The sequence below is a fragment of the Carcharhinus amblyrhynchos genome, chromosome 9 (genome assembly GCF_965287045.1).
Source record: "Carcharhinus amblyrhynchos chromosome 9, sCarAmb.v2.hapA, whole genome shotgun sequence".
NCBI lineage: Eukaryota > Metazoa > Chordata > Chondrichthyes > Carcharhiniformes > Carcharhinidae > Carcharhinus > Carcharhinus amblyrhynchos.
This window is the reverse complement of record NC_137332.1, coordinates 108,565,255-108,582,668: the sequence shown is the minus strand read 5'-3', so window position 1 is coordinate 108,582,668 and position 17,414 is coordinate 108,565,255. Positions and strand designations below refer to the sequence as shown.

Below are 17,414 nucleotides of genomic sequence, written 5' to 3'. Positions count from 1 at the left end.
TGTCTGTGTTGAGTTTGCACATTCTTCCCGTGTCTGTGTGGGTTTCCTCCGGGCACTCTGGTTTCCTCCCACATTCTGAAAGACATGCTGGTTAGGTACATTGACTTGAACAGGTGTCAAAGTGTAGCGACTAGGGGAATTATAAAAAAATACTAACTTCATTGCAGTGTTAATGTAAACCTTACTTATGGCGAATAAATAAACTTTAAACAGTGCATCAGAAGGCCATTTGGCCCATTGAACCTGCATTAATAATAATCCCAGCTAGGTCCTATCCCCTTAACCCCACGTTTTTACACTAAGGGGCAATGTAGCACAGCCTAACCTGCGCATCTTTGGAGTGTGGGAGGAAACCGGAGGAATCCCATGCAGACACGAGGGGGGAACGTGCAAAGTCCACACAGACAGTGACCCGAGACCGGAATTGAACCCGGATCCTTGGTGCTGTGCTGCCTTTAAAATGCAGTGCCAGTTAGAGATAGCAAAGAATGCCAACAAATGGGGTCATGCCAAAACCCAGGATTGAACCAGGGACCTTTTGGTCTTCAGTCTAAAGCTCTCTCAACTGAGCTATTTCAGCTCATGCCATGCAACAAATGATTAGAGTCTGGAATGTCTGAGAATGTGGTGAAGGCAGATTCCTGTTTCAACAGAGAGTTGGATCATTTTCTGAAAAGCAAAAATGTACAAGGCTAAGGGAATATGAACGGGAGCGGTGCTGGGTAAATTACTCTTGGAGAGAGTTACTGAGTGGCCAGGGAGAAGGTCAGTGGATTGGAAGTGGAAATGGGGAGGTGTCAGGTGTTCAGAGTGGGTGAGGGTGGCCAGTGCTTAAATGGAGAGAGGGTAATTCAAGTGAACATTTGCAGTAGGAGGGGGCAGGTGGCAGGGGAGAGGTGGGTGGAGCCGGGAGTTGGGATGTGGGAGGGTAGTCTAATGGTGTGGAGAGCAGTTGAGGGGATGGAGATGTAGTCCGTGGATCCCATAGGGTGTCGAGGGTCCCTTGGATGTGGGAGTCAGTTAAAATTTATTTATTAGTCACATGTAAGACTTACGTTAACACTGTAATGAATTTACTGTGGAATTCCCCTCATCGCCACACTCTGCACTTGTTCAGGTCAACGCATCTAACCAGCATGTCAGAGGAAACGGGAACACCCAGAGGGAACTGACTCAGACATAGGGAGAATGTGCACACTCTGCATAGTCAGTGACCCAAGCCGGAAATCGAATTCAGGTCCCTAGCACTGTGAAGCAGCAGTGCTAACCGTTGTGCCACTGTGCTGCTCAGAGTGCATTTGGGGACTGGAGGTATGATGGGGGGGATAAAGAAGGCGTCTCATAGGAGGTTAAGAACATAAGAACATAAGAAATAGGAGCAGGAGTAGGCCATCTAGCCCCTTGTGCCTGCCCCGCCATTCAATAAGATCATGGCTGATCTGAAGTGGCTCAGTTCCACTTTCCCGCTTTCTCCCCATAACCCTAATCCCCTTGCCTACCAAAAACCTATCCACCCGTGTCTTAAATATATTTAGCGAGGTAGCCTCCACCACTTCAACTGGCAGAGAATTCCAGAGATTCACCACCCTTTGAGTGAAGAAGTTGCTCCTCAACTCCGTTCTAAACTGCCCCCCCCTTATCTTGAGGCTGTGCCCTCTTGTCCTACTGTCCTTTCTGAGCGGGAAGAACCTCTCCACTTCTATCCTATCCATCCCTTTCATCATCTTATACATCTCAATAAGATCCCCCCTCATCCTCCTAAACTCGAACGAGTACAAGCCCAGTCTATTCAGCCTCTCTTCATAGTTCAACCCCCTCAACTCCGGTATCAGCCAAGTGAACCTCCTCTGCACTCCCTCCAAGGCCAAAATATCCTTGCGTCAGTGCGGCGACCAAAACTGCACACTGTACTCCAGCTGCGGCCTCACCAGTTCCCTGTACAGTTGCAACAAGACCTCCCTACTTTTATATTCAATCCCCCTCGCGATGAAGGCCAGCATCCCATTTGCCTTCCTGACCACCTGCTGTACCTGTAGGCTGGGTTTTTGCGACTCATGCACATGGAACCCCAGGTCTCCCTGCACCGTAGCATGCTGCAGCTTTTCGCCCTTTAAATAGTAGTCCCTCCTACTATTATTCCTGCCAAAGTGGATAACTTCACACTTGCCAACATTGTATTCCATCTGCCAGGTCCTCGCCCACTCACTCAGCCTATCTAGATCCCTCTGCAGACTTTCTACACCCTCCGCACAATTTGCTTTTCCACTTATCTTTGTGTCATCAGCAAATTTCGACACCCTACACTCGGTTCCCTCCTCCAGATCATCTATATAAATGGTAAATAGCTGAGGCCCCAGCACCGATCCCTCGGGCACTCCACTAGTCACCAACTGCCAATCCAAATAGCACCCATTGACACCCACTCTCTGCCTCCTATTTGACAGCCAATCCCCTATCCACGCTAACACCCTACCCCCAACTCCATGCCCCCTAACCTTCTGTAACAACCTTTGGTGCGGCACCTTATCAAACGCCTTCTGAAAATCGAGAAACACCACATCCACCGATTCCCCTCCGTCTACCGCACTGGACACATAAGAACATAAGAACATAAGAAATAGGAGCAGGAGTAGGCCATCTGGCCCTTCGAGCCTGCCCCGCCATTCAATAAGATCATGGCTGATCTGTCGTGGCTCAGTTCCACATTCCCGCCCTCTCCCCATAACCCTTAATCCCCTCTCTTATCAAAAACCCATCAACCCGCTTCTTAAAAATATTTAGCGAGGTAGCCTCCACCACTTCAACGGGCAGAGAATTCCAGAGATTCACCACCCTTTAAGTGAAGAAGTTCTTCCTCAACTCTGTTCTAAACAGCCCCCCCTTTTCTTGAGGCTGTGCCCCCTAGTCCTACTGTCCTTTCTGAGCGGGAAGAGTCTCTCCACCTCTATCCTATCCATCCCATTCATCATCTTATACGTCTCAATGAGATCTTCCTTCATTCTTCTAAACTCTAACGAGTACAAGCCTAGTTTATTCAGCCTCTCCTCATAGCTCAACCCCCTCAACTCCGGCATCAGCCTAGTAAACCTCCTCTGCACTCCCTCCAAGGCCAAAATATCCTTGCGTAAGTACGGCGCCCAAAACTGCACACAGTACTCCAGCTGCGGCCTCACCAATGCCCTATATAGCCGCAGCAAGACCTCCCTACTTTTGTATTCAATCCCCCTCGCTATGAAGGCCAGCATCCCATTCGCCTTCCTGACCACCTGCTGCACCTGCAAGCTGGGTTTTTACGACTCATGCACAAGGACCCCGAGGTCCCTCTGCACTGTTGCCTGCTGCAGTTTTTCTCCACGTAAGTAATAACCCTTCCTACCATTATTCTTACTAAACCTCATAGAATTCCAATAAATTCGTCAGACATGACTTCCCCTTAACGAATCCGTGCTGCGTCTGCTCTATCAAACAATTTTTCTCATGGTGCCTCGCTATTTCTTCTTTGATGACGGATTCAAGCATTTTTCCGACAACAGACGTTAAACTAACCAGCCTATAATTTCCTGCCTTTTGCCTGCTACCCTTTTTAAACAGCGGCGTAACATTAGCCGTTTTCCAATCTTCCGGCACTTCCCCGGAATCCAGCGAGGTTTGGAAAATAATCACTAAGGCATCCACTATCACCTCTGCCATTTCCTTCAGAACCCTGGGATGCATTCCATCCGGTCCTGGGGACTTGTCCACCATCAGTCCCACTAGTCTATCGAGCACTACCTCTCTAGTGACAGTGATCACATTCAGGCCCTCAACTCCTAACATCTTTCCATCGTTAACACCTGGCAAATTATTCACGTCCTCCTCCGTGAAGACTGAAGCAAAAAACTTATTTAAGGCCTCAGCCATTTCCTCATCCCCCACCACTAAATCCCCCTCTCATCCTCTAAGGGTCCAACATTCACTCTAACCAGCCTCCTCCTCTTTATATATTTATAAAAACTCTTACTGTCCTTTTTTATATTTAGTGCTAGTTTAGCTTCATAGTCTATCCTTTATCAACTTCTTCGTCATTCTTTGTTGATTTTTAAACCTTATCCAATCCTCTACTCGCCCACTACTTTTAGCCACTCTAAACGCATCAGCTTTTAATTTAATACTCTCCTTTATTTCCTTCGTTAACCACGGCTGATTATCCCTTCTCCTACGATCCTTCTTTACCATCGGAATAAATTTCTGCTGAGCACCAAGAAAGATCTCCTTAAAGATCCTCCACTGTTCCTCAGCAGTCCTACTGACCAATCTGCGTCCCCAATCTACATTTGCCAATTCCTCTCTCATCTTATCGTACTCCCCTCTGTTCAAACAGAGGACACAGGTCCAGGATCCTACTTCTCATCCTCCATCTGCATCAAAAACTCAACCATACAATGATCACTCTTCCCAAGAGGATCCCTCACAACAAGGTCCCTAATTCTACCTGCCTCTTTACATAACTCCAGATCTAAGATAGCTCGCTCGCTCCCTTGTGGGCTCCAGCACACACTGTTCAAGGAAATTATCCCGGCAGCATTCCAAGAACTCTTCCTCAAGCCCACCGCGTCCAACATGGGTCAACCAATCAATATGTAGACTGAAATCCCCCATAATTATCGCCGTTCCATTTCTGCACGCATCATTTATTTGCGTGTTTATAGCCCGCCCCACCTCCAGGTCATTATTTGGGGGCCTATAGACCACACCCACCAGCGTCTTCCTCCCCTTGCTGTTCCTTATCTCTACCCACAACAATTCCACGTTCTGCTCTTTGGCGCCTATATCTTCCCTTACTACCACCCTGATACTATCCTTAATCAGCACAGCTACCCCTCCCCCTTTTTCCTCCCACCTATCCTTCCAAAACACTTGATACCCCTGGACATTCAGCTCCCAGTCCCTGTCAACCTGCAACCACGTTTCCGTAATGACCGCCAGATCATATCCATTTGTGCTGATCTGCGCCACCAGCTCATTCACTTTGTTCCGAATGCTTCGTGCATTCAGATAAAGTGTCTTTATTCCAGCCTTTATCTGGACCCTATTTGAAGAAACGCTACCAACCTTTCTCATGCCCCGTACTCCCTTCCCGTACCTCTTTTACTTTAGACACTGTAATTTCACCTACCCTTGCACCCTTCCCCTCCCCCAGTTAATTTAAAGCCCTATCTACAGTTCTAGTTATACGATTCGCCAGGACTCTGGTCCCAGCACGGTTCAGACCAACACCATCCCATCTGAACAGGTCCCACCTGCCCCAATACTGGTGCCAATGCCCCATAAATTCAAAACCATTCCTCCCACATCAATCCCTGAGCCACCCATTTATCTCTTTAATCCTATCTACCCTACGCCCATCTGCACGCGGGTACAGATACATAGGGTACAGGGGGAAGAACCTCTGGTGGGGGGGGGAGGTGGTGTGGAGGGAGAGGGAGTTTGTTGTGGAAGGCCTGAGGAGTGAGGGGGGCTGTTGTGGGTCAGTGCTGTGGTTACCAGAAGCTCGAAGCAGTTTTAATTTTTTGAACATTTTCTGGGTAGCTCTTGATGTTAACGTTCCGAAGATTGCGATTTAAATTGCAATGTTAGATGGTTCTTGTTGTAACACAGTCGCACATCAGGGGCAGATGGCAAATTCTCAGGCAGCGGCCAAGCAATGCTTATCTGGGTACTTCCAGGAGGAAGACGGTTTCCCCAGTGTATCTTCTGGGTATCACCTCCCCCTCCACCTACCACTCCGAGTTCAAAGAATTCTACAGCTCAAAAGGAGGCAATTTGGGCCATTGAGTCTGCACAATCCTACCCAAGCCCTATCCTCATGCATTTACCCTAGCTAGTCTCCTTGATATTAAGGGACAATTTGGCATGGCCAATCCACCTAACCTGCACATCTTTGGACTGTGGGAGGAATCGCAATACCATTACACCACCGCCTCCTCGCTGGGCCACTTCTAAAATTTGTTAATCCATAATTTTAACCGGCCTGTTTGTGATGTTTAGAGGCAGAACAATTTCCTAGTTACAGAGTACAATTTCAAAGCAAAAATTTAAGAGATTGTTATGAGATAAATAAGAGATAAGACCTTGAAATTATATAACACTTCTTTAATGTAATCTAATTTTCCAAGGAATTTCACAGGATTGTAACTGGGCAGAATTCAGACCAAGGAGATGTCAAAGCAGATGGATCAAATTTCAGTCAAGGAGATAGGTCTGAGAGACAATACCCACTGGGTTACACTGCTCCAATACACAAACGTCACAGACCTATCACTTATGATGAGTGGAGAGTTGGGTTCACAAACACAGTAAATATCAACAGACACTTAATTGCGAGATAATGGTTGGAATGTGAGTCTTTACAGGTACAGACTATATATTGTGCTTGTGAACCCAACTCTCTACTCGCCTGATGAAGGAGCAGCACTCTGAAAGCTCATGATTCCAAATAAACCTGTTGGACTTTAACCTGGTGTTAGTGAGACTTCTTACTTTGCCCTCCGTTAACTAGAGGTTATTCAAAAACCCGCTGCCCATGTCTTTATTTGCATCAAGTCCCATTATCCCTGCGCTGACTGACTTACACTCGTGCCCACTTAAGGAACGACGTGATCGTTAGATTCTCAATTTTGTCTTCCAATACCCTCAGTGGCCTTGCCCATGTCTAAGTCTGCCATCCCTGCCCCCACCACCCCAGCAGGGTATTTGCAGACCTCTAATTCTGGTCCCTTGAGCATCCCTGATTTTAGTTGCTCCAGCATTGGTGGCTGAGCCTGGGCCTTAATCCCAGAAACTCCCTCCCTAAAACTCTCCACCTCTCCAGCTAGTGTTCCCCCTGCAAGTTCTCTCAGACCTATCTCCTTGACTGAAATTTGATCCATCTGCTTTGACATCTCCTTGGTCTGAATTCTGCCCAGTTACAATCCTGTGAAATTCCTTGGAAAATTAGATAACATTAAATAAGTGTTATATAATTTCAAGGTCTTATCTCTTATTCATCTCATAATAATCTCTTAAGTTTTTGCTTTGAAATTGTACTCTGTAACTAGGAAATCGTTCTGCCTCTAAACATCACAAACAGGCCAGTTAAAATTATGGACCAGGGAATTTTAGAAGTGGCTCAGCGAAGAAGCAATGGTGTAATGGTATTGTCACTGGGCTAGTAATTCAGAGAGCCAGGATAATGCTCTGGGAACCGGGGTTCGAATCCCACCATGACGGATGGTGGAATTTAAACTCAAAAATCTGGAATGATGCCCATGAAACAACTATCATAAACCCCTCTGGTTCACAAATAGGAAGGAAATCTGCTGTCCTTACCTGGCCTGGCCTACATGTGACTCCAGACCCATAACAATGTTATAGAATCCCTACAGTGCAGAAGGAGGCCATTTGGCCTATGGAGTCTGGGATTGGAGGTAAACATTTCACCCAGGCCCTTACCTGTAATGCCATTTATTTACCCAGATAGTTCCCCTGACATTAAGAGACAATTTAGCATGGCCAATCCACTTATCCTGCAGATCTTTGGACATTTTGGGGCAATTTAGCATGGCTAATCAATCTAACCTACACATCTTTGGACTGTGGGAGGAAACTGGAGCTCCCAGAGGAAACCCACACAGACATGGGGAGAATGTGCAGACTCCACACAGACAGTGACCTGAGGCTGGAATTGAACCAGGCTCCCTGATGCTATGAGGCAGCAGTGTTAACCACTGTGGCACTGTGCCGCACCAAGAGTCATTGGCCCTTCCCTGCCCTCAGCAATGTGCAATAAATGCTGGCCTGGCCAGCGACATCCCTCATCACAAGCACAAATAAAAGAATATATAGTTGCCCTTAGAATCCTAGAATCTTACAGTGCAGAAGAAAGCCATTCGGCCCATCGAGTCTACACAAGAAAGTTGGCAACTTGGGCATCTCCCAGACTGGCCAGTGAGACACTGCCATTGGTGGTGGTGCTGAGCTGCCAGCCCTCTGATTGGTCCAGCAACTGTTGGGTGGGGCTGATGTCTTTAACTGGGTAACAGGGCAGTCTCTTAGTTGGCTGAAGAAGGCACCATGCTACCTTGAATCCAACTGCCAGTGGGAAGAGCTTGTCCCTCTATTGCAACCACAGTGGCTTTTTTAAAAGTTTATTTATTAGTCACAAGTAGGCTTCCACTAACACTGCAGTGAAATTAATGTGAAAATCCCCTAGTCGCCATTCTCTGGTGCCTGTTTCGGTATACTGAGAGGGAAATTAGCATGGCCAATTTACCTAACCCATACATCTTTGGAGTATGGGAAGAAAATGGAGCACCCAGGGGAAGCCCACACAGACATGGGGAAAACATACAAGCCCCACACAGAGAGTGACTCAAGCTGGGAATCAAACCCTGGTCTCTGGCACTGTGAAGTAGCAGCACTATCCACTAAGCCACCATGCAGCCCATGCTGGACTGCACCAGTAAAGTACAGAGTCATAGAGGTTTACAACATGGAAGCAGGCCCTTCGGCCCAACTTGTCCATGCTGCCCTTTTTGTTTAAACCCCTAAGCTAGTCCCAATTGCTCGCAATTGGCCCATATCCCTCTATGCCCATCTTACCCATGCAACTGTCAAAACACTTTTTAAAAAACAAAATTGTACCCGCCTCTACTACTACCTCTGGCAGCTTGATCCAGACACTCACCACCCTCTGCGTGAAAATATTGCCCCTCTGGACCCTTTTGTATCTCTCCCTTCTAATCTTAAACCTATGCCCTCTGGTTTTAGACTCCCCTACTTTTGGGAAAAGCTTTTGACTATCTAGCTGATCTATGCCCCTTATTATTTTATAGACCTCTAAGATCACCCCTCAGCCTTGTACACCCCAGAGAAAAAGTCCCATCTATCCAGCCTTTCCTTATAACTCAAACCATCAAGTTCTGGTTAGCATCCTAGTAAATATTTTCTGCACTCTTTCTAGTTTAATAATATCCTTTCTATAATAGGGTGACCAGAATTGCACACAGTTTTCTAAGTGTGGCCTTACCAATGTTTTGTACAACTTCAACAAGACGTCCCAATTTCTGTATTCAATGTTCTGACCAATGAAACCAAGCATGCTGCATGCCTTCTTTTACCATTCTGTCCACCTGTGGCTCCACTTTCAAGGAGCTATGAACCAATACCCCTGGATCCCTTCATTCTATAATTCTCCCATTAACTGAGTAAGTCCTGCCCTGGTTCATATAACTCAATGTTTCAGCTCAATGACGTTTTAAACAGGTGACTGGAGTGATTCTCCTGTTCCAAGCGCATGTGTCCCTGTCTGCCTGAAGTTCCTCTAATCCCATGCAATTTAACAGGAGCAGGAAAATCCATCTGGCTACACTTAAACAAAGCACTTGAAACATTGTGGAAATGTTCAGCTCCTTTGCAGATCATTATGACTAATTTTGTGTCACGTCAACAGACAGAAAACAGAGAAAAGGACGGCAGAGAGAATCGCCACCGGAAAATCAGAATGAAGATCCTGAACAACCTCAGATATGTGTAAGTATTGGGATGAAAAGATTTAAGGTCATCCCATAATATATTTCCTGTATCTTGACTCTCATCAAGTCTTGTTCACCTACCTGCCTTTGCTCACTAATACAGACTTGCTCCCAGTTAAGCAACACCTCAGTTTTACAGTTCTCCTTCTTGGTGTCCAATCCCTCCATGGTCTTGCACTGTCTTACCTCTGTACTCTCGTTCACTCCCACACCCCTCTGAGATATCTGTTCTCCTCTAATTCTGTACATACCTGATTTTAATGGTACCACAATTGATGGTCATACCTTAAGTTGCCTGGGCCTAAGATGTCTGGGACCTCCACCCTTTATAAGTTCATAAGATATAGGAGTAGAATTAGACCATTCAGCCCATTGGGTCCACTGCGCCATTTAATCATGTCCGATATGCTCTCCTCATCCCCATTTTCCTGCCTTCTCCCATAGCCCACTGCCATATAAAAATCTGTCTAACTCCTCCTTAAATTTACTCACGGTCCCAGCATCCTCCGCACTTCAAGGTGGCGAATTCCATAGGTTCACAACCCTTTGGGAGAAGTAGTTTCTCCTCAGCTCTGTTTTAAATTTGCTACCCCTTATCTTAAGACTATGATATCTCGTCCTTTAATACCCATCCTCTCCATGCCTACTTTTTCCATACCTTTTATCATCTTGTATAACTCAATTTTATCTCCTCTCACTCTTCTAAATTCCGGAGAGTATAGGCCTAAACTCTGTCTTCATACAACAAACCCCTCATCTCTGGAATCAATCGAGTGAACCTCCTCTGAACTGCCTCCAGTGCCATTACATCTTTCCTGAAATAAGGGGTCCAAAACTGTGCATGATACTCCAGGTGCAGCCTCACAATGCCTCCCACCTCTCCCATCAATCCACTTCTCCCTCCTCCGTTAAGCCGTTCTTTAAGGGCGGCACAGTGGCACAATAGTTAGCACTGCTGCCTTATAGCTCCAGGCACCCAAGTTTGATTCCCATCTTGGGTTACTGTCTGTGTGGCGACTTCATGTTCTCCCTGTGTCTGCATGGGTTTCCTCTGGGTGCTGCGGTTTCCTCCCACAGTCCAAAAGACGTGCTGATTAGATGGATTGATCATGCTAAATTCTCCCTCAGTGTACCTGAACAGGGGCCAAAATGTGGCGACTAGGGGATTTTTGCAGTAACTTCATTGCCGTGTTAATGTAAGCCTACTTGGGACACTAATAAATAAACTTTAAAATTCTAACTTTTCAACCAGGTGGGGAGGTGATGGCCTGGTGATATTATCATGAGAATATTAACCCAGAACTTCAGCTAATGTTCCGGGGATAAAAGCAAAATATTACGGATGGTGGAATCTGAAACAAAAACAAAAGATGCTGGAAATCTCAGCAGGTCTGACACCATGTTTTGGCGATCTGGGTTCGAATCCCGCCATGGCAGACGGTGGAATTTGAATTCAGTTTTAAAAAATCTGGAATTAAGAATCTACTGATGTCTGTGGAATTATTGTTGGAAAAACTTATCAAAGACTCACCAGTGTCCTTTAGGGAAGGAAATCTGCCATCCTTACAGGGTCTGGCCTACATGTGACTTCAGAGCTTGACTCTCAACTGGCTTTGGGAACTAAAGTTTATTTATTAATCACAAGTAGGCTTACGTTAACAAGCACTGAAGATACTGTGAAAATCCTCTAGACACCATGCTCCAGCACCTGTCCGGTTCCCTGGCGCTGTGAGGCAGCAGTGCTAAACATATTGCCACCATACTGCACTGGATTATGGGCAAGATCTTTAGGCAGCACTTTCCAAACCCACAACTAATTCCATCTAGAAGGACAAGGGCAGCAAAAAAATGGGAACACCACCACCTGCAAGTTTCCCTCCAAGCCAGCCACCATCCTGACTTGGAATACGTATCGCCATTCCTTCAAAGTCGCTGGGTCAAAATCCTGGAATTCCCTCCCTAACGGCCTTGTGGGTAAACCCACAGAATGTGAACCACAGCGATTCAAGAAGGCAGCTCACCACCACCTTCTCAAGGGCAACTAGGGATGGGCAATAGATGCTCTCCAGTCAGCGATGCCCATGTGTCACATATTAATGAAAAAAAAGCTTTTGGCCTACAACGTTAGCCTTGGTGACTAATTTTAATTCATAATGCTCTTTTAAAGTGCTTTAAGGCAGCATGGTGGCACAGTGGTTAGCACTGCTGCCTCACAGTGCCAGGGACCTGGGTTTGATTTCCAGCTTAGATCACTGTCTCCGTGGAGTTTGCACATTCTCCCCGTGTCTGCGCAGGTTTCCTTCAGGTGCTTTGGCTTCCTCGCACACTCCAAAGATGTGTGGGTTAGGTGGATTACTCATGCTAAATTGCTCCTTAGTGTCAGGGACACTAGCTAGGGTAAATGCATGGGGTTATGAGGATAAGGCCTGGCTGGGATTGTGGTCAGTGTGCTGACTCGATGGGCCGAATGGCCTCCTTCAGTACAGTAGGATCGTATGGATTCTATGATTCCTATTAATGTAAAGGTCCTGTATAAATGTCGGTTCTTGCTGTTGAGCTGTTCATTGTAGAATATTAACAAACAGTACCATGAGGGAATCTGCAATGAACATTACCTTTCCATTATGGTTAAAATCCTGTGCTTCATACCCATAGACAATATGCCACAGTAGCTGTTCCAATTGGACATTGCCTGCACAGTGCTGTAATCAACATTGACAACTTCTCTTCCTTAAAAATCCAGATGCAGGAGTGCATCATCACCTGATCAGGTTGACAATCAGAAGCCACCCACCTCGCCACCACCCATCCCGCCGGCCATCACAATCTTCACCTCCCTTCCTCTGCACTTTTTTCGGCACGTCCACTACGACTCTCACCAATTTTTACAGATGCACCACAGAAATCATCCTTTCCAGATGTATCACAGATTGGTGTGGTTCCTGCTCTGACCAGCACCACAAGAAACCACAAAGGGCTGTGAACGAAGCCCAGTCCAAAATGTAAACCAGCCTCCTATCCATTGACTCTGTCTATACTTCCCATTGCCTTGGAGAAAGAGCCAGCATAATTAAGGGCCCCACACATCCTGGACATTCTCTCTTTTACCTTCTGCCATTGGGAAAAGGATACAAAAGTCTGAAAGCACGAACCAACTGACTCAAGAACAGCTTTTTCCATCAGACCTTTGAATGGTCCTATCACATATTAAGCTGCTCTTTCTCTACACCCTAGCTATGACTGTCACTCTATATTCTGTACTCTCTCCATTCCTTCTCGCCTATGTACTCTATGAATGAGATCTTTTGTTTGTATAGCTTGCAAAAAACAATACTTTTCACCGTATCCCAATATATGGGCTGCATTGTGGCACAAGTGGTTAGCGTTGCTGCATCACAGCGCCGTGATTCCTGGCTTGGGTCTGTGCAGATTCTACACGTTCTCCCCGTGTCTGCATGGGTTTCCTCCAGGTGCTCCAGTTTCCTTCCACAGTCTGAAAGATGTGCTGGCTAGGTGCATTGGCCATGCTAAAATCTATCCAAACAGGCACTGGGGTGTGGCAACTAGGGGATTTTCACAGTAACTTCATTGCAGTGTTAATGTAAGCCTGCTTCAATCAGGCCATTGAGGTTGGCCTATTGGAATATGAACTCCCTCATAAGGAGTCAATTGATGGGCTAATCAGGGAGTCCTATCCTTGTATTTAACTGGGTGTGTCAGTTCCTCTGGCCCTTCTGAAGGTAAACTGCTGACTGACTGCACTCTGTGTACTGCTGTTGGAATTGTAAATAAAGGGATTCTGGAAAAGGGATTTCTGCCTCCGAAGACTTGTTTCAGATTGACCCTAACAAAATAAACTTTAAATATGATGATCATGAATCAATTAAATTCAATTCAATTTTCTGACAGTGTTAAACATGAGAAATAACAGCTGCTACAATTTGATTCTAAACTTAGTCGGTTAAGAGTTCGGGGCCATCTCTGATTTGCTTTTTCTGCGGCACATTTGTCTCAGCGAAAAAGCGTTCTTAAAAAAAAACCACAAACGGTGCAATCGGAAAGAAATGATGGGTGAACATTTGTAACAAAAGTACCATTATCCAACAGCAGTAAGTGAGGAGAACCATTGGAAAGAGTGGGACTTTTAGGAGAAAGTGAATATATGTGGGTGCTGCCAAATTCCGATATGATTGACCCCTGTGTTGGTTGGGGAAAGGAATTGGGATTCAGGGCAGGGCTCAGTACCTTGGGTCATTCCCACACACTCTATCTTTTATTCTAATCAGAATTCTAATCGGAATTCTAATCAAAAATTCTAATCGGAAGGGATGATAACTCCAGGAGTCAGCTGTAAAGGAACAGTGCTTTATAGCACAAAATAAAATAAATAAAACCACAAGCCTGTGGTGAATACAAACCAGTCCCCACTGGGATAATGCAGCAATGGACCCACTCATGGGCCTGCTTTATACAGGATTCGCTATACAAGCTTCAACTGGGAAGGTAATTGTCAATCACCGGGAAGCTCGTATTCTATGAGTTCTACAGAGACGTCAATCAGTGATTCACCCATACAAGTTCTGGGGGTTATCACTGAAGGATGTGCCTTGTGAACCCCAGCCCGTTCCATCATTACGTTATTCAGAGAGATTAAGATGGTTGTTCAAAGATTTCACTAATAATGTTTTTTTTTGATTTTTGAAGGAAGGAATATTACTGGTTGAAGAACCTGAAGCAGTCACTTCGGACGCACAAAACGATATCTGATCATTCTACATTCTTCTGTTGCTAAAAGTAAAACTAGGCTTCCTAATTCCATGGGGTGATTCGAGGTGGGGTGAGGACTCGGGTAGTTAATGGGGAGCTGGGGGAGGGGAAATATGATGGGGGATGGGGAGTTGGGATGGGGGTGTTGGGAAGATGGAGTGGAGGGTGGAGAGACAGGCGGAGAGATGGACTAGGAGGTGGGGACATGGGGTGGGAAGATGGGAGGGAAAATATGATGGAGGTGGGAAAATGGGGCGGGGAGATGGGGCGGGATTGATGAGCTAGGGTGGGGAGATGGGGTGGGGTTTGGGGAATGGGGTGGGGATTGATGAGATAGAGTGGGGCGATAGGATGGGAGTTTGGGGAGTTGGAGAGGGGGGTGGTGAGATAGGGTAGGGTGATGGATGGAGGGGGGATGATGGCTGGGGAGATGGGTGGGGGTGGGGAGATCGATGGGGCATAGGAATATGGGTGGGGGTTTGGGGAGATGGGTGGAAGTTGGGGAGATGGGTGGGGGTTGGGGAGATGGGTTGGAGGTTGGGGAGGTGGGTGAGGGGCGGGGAGATGGGTGGGGTTGGGGAGATGGATGGAGAGTGGGGAGATGGGTGGGAGTTTGGGGAGATGGGTGGGGATTGGGGAAATAGGTGAGGGTGGGGCGATGGATGTGGGTGGGGATAGGGTGATGAGTGGGGGGGGTGGGGAGATGAGTGGAGGGTGGGGAGATGAGTGTGGGGTGGGGAGATGGACAGGGGTTTGGGAAGATGGGTGGGGGCTGGGGAGATGGGTGGGATGTGGGGAGATGGGTGGGATGATGGGTGGAGGTTTGGGGAGATGGATCGAATGTGGGGAGATGTGTGGGGGGGTGGGGAGATGGTTGGGGGTTTGTGGAGATGGGATGATGGTGGGGTGATGGGTGGGAGTAGGGAGGTGGGTGGGGTGTGGGGAGATGGGTGGTGGTGTGGCAAGATGGGTGGGGTGATGGGTGGGGAGTGGGGAGATGGGTGGGGGTGATGAGTAGTGGGTGGGGGTGATGGGGTTGGTGGAGATGGGCGAGGGGGTTGGGGGAGATGGGTAGGGGTGGATAATGGGTGGGGAGGTGAGGGTGGTGGGTGGGTGGGTGGAGGGTGGGGGTAATGAGTGGGGATCGGGGGTGACGGGTGGGGGGTTTTGGGGAGATGGGTGTGGGTAGGGTAATGGGTGGGGTAGGGTAGGGAGGTGGTGTGATGGATTGGGGGTGGTGAAATGGGGTTTGGAGATATATTGGGGGAGTGGCAAATGGGGTGGGGACAAGGTTGGTTGACAAGGCTGATTGGATGTATCAGATGGTCCCGTTTGGAACCGCCAGAGGGGATTCCCCCGGCCTCTCACTCACTTCCCGACCGGAGGGCTGGCAAACCGTGCGGAATCCCGTTTCTAATCTTCTTTTCCTTTTTTCTGCAGAACCTCTGTCCTCGGGAAGGAATCAAATCAAACCTAACACTTAACAGTAGAAGGAAAGCATCCCAAATCCTGGAATCTCTGGGAAGAAACAATCAGAAAGGAAGCATTCCGAAATCCAGGTCTGTGAATGCCAGACAGAAGTATCCCAAATCCGGGGAGCGCTATCACTGGGAAGAAACCCTCAGGAAGGAATCGCCCCAAATCGAGGGAGACTATTCTCATGTTTTTGTACCTCTGTGCCATTTCTACTTCATTTTATGTCAAGCCCATTCCCTCCCGCTTTGCACTATCAGCCACTGGTTCTTCCAAAAGATTTTGACTGTTGACTGTGTGGAGGTTTATTCGGATTAATTCTCCACTGGCCTTGGTGCTCTAATATTGGGCCAAACCCCAAGCTACAGATTCTCTCAGCTGAACTCCTTGTAGGCTACTGTGCAAGTGGAACATATTCTCCAATCGTCTACAAACCAGCAGCCTCATGTCACCTCCACTGTCCATAACACGGTGATGGTCTGAAGAGGAGGTAGACATTAAACAAATAGTCAAATTTCTCATTTTGTACCATTGTGAGAAGGTAGCATACTTGCAGGGAGAGATGTATTATGAAGGGTTAATCGAATGGACATGGACTATGAGAAGTTGACATTTGGCAGTCATGTACTAGGTGCTGTAGGCAGCAGCTTTGAGGGGAGAAGTGCCTTTCCCCCAACCCACTTTAGATACTGTGAACAGTGTAAATAAGCTGGTTTTTACTGATACATCCACAACCATTCCTTTGTTAAATTCCTGGTTTTGCCCATTCTGCAACATTAAGTGCCAGTTCTCTCGAAGGCAAATTTGCCAGACATGGCCCGCACATCCAAAGAGATCACGTCGCTGGCTTGGGCAAGAGAGATACACAGTAGTATCCAATCCCTACAATGCAGGAAGAGGCCACCTGGCCCACTGAGCTTGCACCGAATCTCTGAAAGAGCATCCCACCCAGGCCCTCTTCTCTGCCCTATCCCCATGACCCCGCGCACATACAGTGTGGAATCCACCTAACCTGCACATCTTTGGATACTAAGGCGTAATTTAGCATGGCCAATCTACCTAACATCCACACAGTGGTTACCACTGCTGTCCCACAGTATCAGGAACCTGGGTTCGATTCCCGGCTTGGGCTGTTGTCTCTACGGAGTTTGCATGTTCTCATGTCTGCATGGGTTTCTTCTGGGTGCTCTGGTTTTCTTCCACAGTCCAAAAGACATGCTGGTTAGATGCATTGGCCATACTAAATTCTCCCTCAGTGTACCCGAACAGGTGCCGGAGTGTGGCAGCTAGGGGATTTTCACAGTAACTTAATTATAGTGTTAATGCAAGCCTACTAAGAAAATAAATAAATAAACCTTTGGACTCGAAGGAGCAATGTAAAAGTTTATAAAACTTATATCTTTATTAGGTCACAAGCAGGCTTGCATTAACACTGCAATGAAGTGAAACACTGCACTGCAGTGAAAATCCCCTAGTCGCCACACTCCGGCGCCTGTTCGGGTACACTGAGGGAGAATTTAGCATGGACAATGCACCTAACCAGCACATCTTGCAGACTGTGAGAGGAAACTGGAGCACCCGGAGGAAACCCATGCAGACACGGGGAGAAAGTACAGACTCTGC

The 17,414-nt window shown here is 47.1% G+C and overlaps 1 protein-coding gene across 2 annotated transcripts in view; it reads left to right on the top strand.

Moving 5' to 3' along the window:
* The window catches only part of LOC145348174 (uncharacterized), a 44,928-nt gene extending 27,919 nt beyond the window's left edge, over positions 1-17,009 (top strand). For both annotated transcript variants that reach the window (XM_080196367.1, XM_080196366.1), the window contains 3 exons: positions 9,470-9,549; positions 14,256-14,345; positions 15,759-17,009. In XM_080196367.1, coding sequence (XP_080052493.1) covers positions 9,470-9,549; positions 14,256-14,318 — 143 coding nt within the window. In that variant the 3' untranslated portion in view covers positions 14,319-14,345; positions 15,759-17,009. The remainder of the gene's footprint in view (positions 1-9,469; positions 9,550-14,255; positions 14,346-15,758) is intronic.
* Positions 17,010-17,414: the final 405 nt, after the last annotated feature.